This window comes from Nestor notabilis, unplaced genomic scaffold (genome assembly GCF_000696875.1).
Source record: "Nestor notabilis isolate BGI_N333 unplaced genomic scaffold, ASM69687v1 scaffold10798, whole genome shotgun sequence".
Classification (NCBI taxonomy): domain Eukaryota; kingdom Metazoa; phylum Chordata; class Aves; order Psittaciformes; family Psittacidae; genus Nestor; species Nestor notabilis.
In genome coordinates, this window is record NW_009939641.1 from 79151 (window position 1) to 82306 (window position 3156).

The 3156-nt window shown below is 39.6% G+C and overlaps 1 protein-coding gene across 1 annotated transcript in view; it reads right to left on the reverse strand.

Annotated features, from left to right (window-relative positions):
- The window catches only part of LOC104409936 (AT-rich interactive domain-containing protein 1B-like), a gene marked incomplete at its 3' end in the record, with an annotated part of 72544 nt that overhangs the window by 66987 nt on the left and 2401 nt on the right, over nt 1-3156 (reverse strand). The window contains exon 2 of the mRNA XM_010019969.1: nt 1639-1833. Coding sequence (XP_010018271.1) covers nt 1639-1833 — 195 coding nt within the window. The remainder of the gene's footprint in view (nt 1-1638; nt 1834-3156) is intronic.

A 3156-nucleotide genomic window follows, 5' to 3' on the forward strand; every position in this document is an offset into this window, starting at 1 on the left:
ATATGAAAAGAACTGGATTCAGATCATTAGAGGTTCACAAACCAAACACACGAAGCTTTGGAGGCTGTCCAAAACAAAATCATGCCTAGGTGGTGATGTCCGTTCAATAAAAATTCAATGTCATAATTATCCTCTCACTTTTTCCCCAAAGAGCATTAGTGCTCAGAACTGTGCTGCTGCTCAGCCAATTACATTAATGCTGGGAGAAGACGGATAGGGCCGGCAGCCAATCGCTGTGCCAGGTCACTGCCTGCTGACGGGTAATTTACAATTATCAAGTAATTAGCAAATGCAGTGAAAATTCAACACCCCTCTATACACAGCGCACAAGAACTCATTTGAAAATTAAAAATACGTTTTAATAACTTCATTTTGGCTACAGCTACACGGAGAAAAATAAAGCCTCCTTTTTTCAATTTCTCCTCCTTTTATGACTGACAAAATGCTTTGCTGTCTGAATCCAGCAACCAAATATATTGTTTGACATTTCCAGACTGAACAACCTCTCCCTTATAAGTAAGTGTCTATTTAACAACAGAAAAGAATAAAAATGAAGACTGCTGATAATGGTACTATTCACTCAACCACTATATTGGACACTGTTGTTTAATTAACCATCTGATTAATATCCTGTCCTGGTAGATGGGTGATAAAAAGAATTAGCCAGACACCTATCTGCCAGGGAATGCAAGATTTTCTTATCTTCTCTATATCTAACAATAAATGACATTAAAAAAGCTAATTGCAACTAGTCAGTTGCACAAATGTTCTTTCCCATTAATGATCAATTTATTACACTGTTGTGCTCACAAAAAAGTACAGAGTTCCCACTGCCTACACTCACATTTCTAATTTAAAAACCAAAATTAGTGAAACATAAGTTCTTGATAACCTGGGTTTATTCACACACACACACTCCCTCCAGAAAACTACTGTATCTTCCTTAGTATACGGTGCGAATGTTGGAATTGACCTTCTCTAAAAAGGCAGGAAAAAGGCAGAAAAGGTCACCATCAACAGTGAAATCCAAGTAGATAAAAGGAGATTCTTACATTTCTTTGTCCCCTGATATTAAATAAATAAATATCCTGACTCGAAAGAGTTGGTAAAGTGGAAAAAATAGGAAAAGCTACACGCTCCTACTGAAACGAGGAAAAAGGAACACAACACCAAAAAAAACCCCACCACAACAACAAACAGTCAATATAAAGATGTACCACTTCTGAACACACTGGACAACACTAGTCTTGCTGCACTGGTGTCAGCTCTAGCTTTTCATCTTACATTTAAAGGTATCTAAGTCAGAGAGAAAGAGAATTTTAAAAACAAACAAACAAAATATATATAAGTCTGAACAACATCAACTAGAAAAAAGAAAAACTGATGGCATCTGACATACTTCTCTCTCCAAAAAGTACCAGCAACAAACTAAACTCTTTTCTAACTCTGGGGTTTCAGAACACGTTCACGCTGTCAACATAATAAATTTACTTTTAAAACAGCCCTTCACCCTCCTTCTGTGGGAGAAATACTTATTTCTGATTTCTTCTCTTTGCACCCCCTCTATTACCATAGTGTCAGAAGGGAAGAGAAGGAGAGGAGGGAAACCAAAGCAACGGAGAAAAATCCTCCACAAACCTGTTGCTGTGGATACTGCATTCCTCCCATGGCTGCCGCAGCCCGGCCCTGCATTCCCACAGGATAGCGCTGGGGGCCGGGAGGGCCGTAGGACTGCCCAGGATAGGGGCTGCTCTGCTGCGCCTGAGAGTGGGGGTTATTGCCCATGCCGTACAACTGGGGTCTCTTCATGACCATCGGATCCATTGGGCTGCCCTGTTGTTAAACACAAGCAAAGAAACACTTTAAGGCGTGGAAAGAGAAAGGTCAGAATAATCATGCTTACTGCGGGCAGACTCTATGTGTGTTTTCTCAATGCTTTATACATCAAATATTGACCTGACGCACAAACAGGCAAAGTATCATCCTCTGGTTCTGACATTAATTAGGCGAGGTTTAGAACAGTGAGTTTGGGACTTCCATTGCATTTAAAAAAAAAAATAATAATAATAATTTTGCACTCAAACTTACGATTGTCTCTTATCTATGGAAAAAGCAGAAAAAACGCCCAATAAACTTAAAAAATAATTAAGTATACTGTTTTAAACCGATTAGCATCACTGACTTTAATGTTTAAACATAAAGGAAACTGTGTGTATCAAGAGACACAAGCAGTGGACAACCCATTCAACCTTGAGAAAACATCTGTTTTCTTACCTTGGGGGGGAAGAAATAAAAAAGGAAAGTGGAAAGAAAACTTCCATGAAGTGCAATGCATACGGAACACTGTATTTCACCGCTTTCACATTGCTATCATGTGCATTAATAAGTTTCCAGATCAAAAGGCGAGTCACAACCCACGTTTCACATGGAAGTTTATTCGCCTCCTCAATAGACCTCAGAAAATCCAAACAGCAGCCACTGATGGAGGGGGAGGGGAGCCAAGGGAGAGAAGTTTTATTTTTAGACTTTTTGGCAGCACTTACCAAGCACTGTAACAGTTTCAGGACAGGTGTCAACCATTGTGTGGTATTACTCTCATGTTTTATTACTGAGGACTAACTGAATCAGAAAAAATATCTTACTCTGTCAAGCGCAGGACTGTATTGTTAATATGATATTCAGTTTTTAATTCCTGAGTGCCAGTTAAATTCAGGGAAGAAAGGGGGGAGGGGGGAGCTTTTAAAAAAAAGCTATCACAATCTCATCTTCCTGAAAGAGACATATCCCACACCCCCTCCTCCTCCCAATAAAAAGATCTATTAATTCACCCAGCCAGCCCACACCCCCCCGCCAGGAGCAGGATTCCTTCCCGTAGTGCATTTTGTACATGTTTTCCTACAGTGCTGTGACCAGTTTAATTTTAAAGCCCCCTATGCAACACAGCCTCTACAAGTCCTTTCTGGCTATTAGATGCTGATGCAATACTTATTATGACAATGAATTACATTTCCTCTCTTCCATTCCTGTTTCTTCTCATTATTGCTGTTTGTACTAACACCACACTGCAGCTTTCTTTACACACAAAGTATGTGCTCTCCAAAGTAGTTGCTGCTTAACAAACTATTGCATGTTGTTCTTACTCTTTCACTCCTGCAA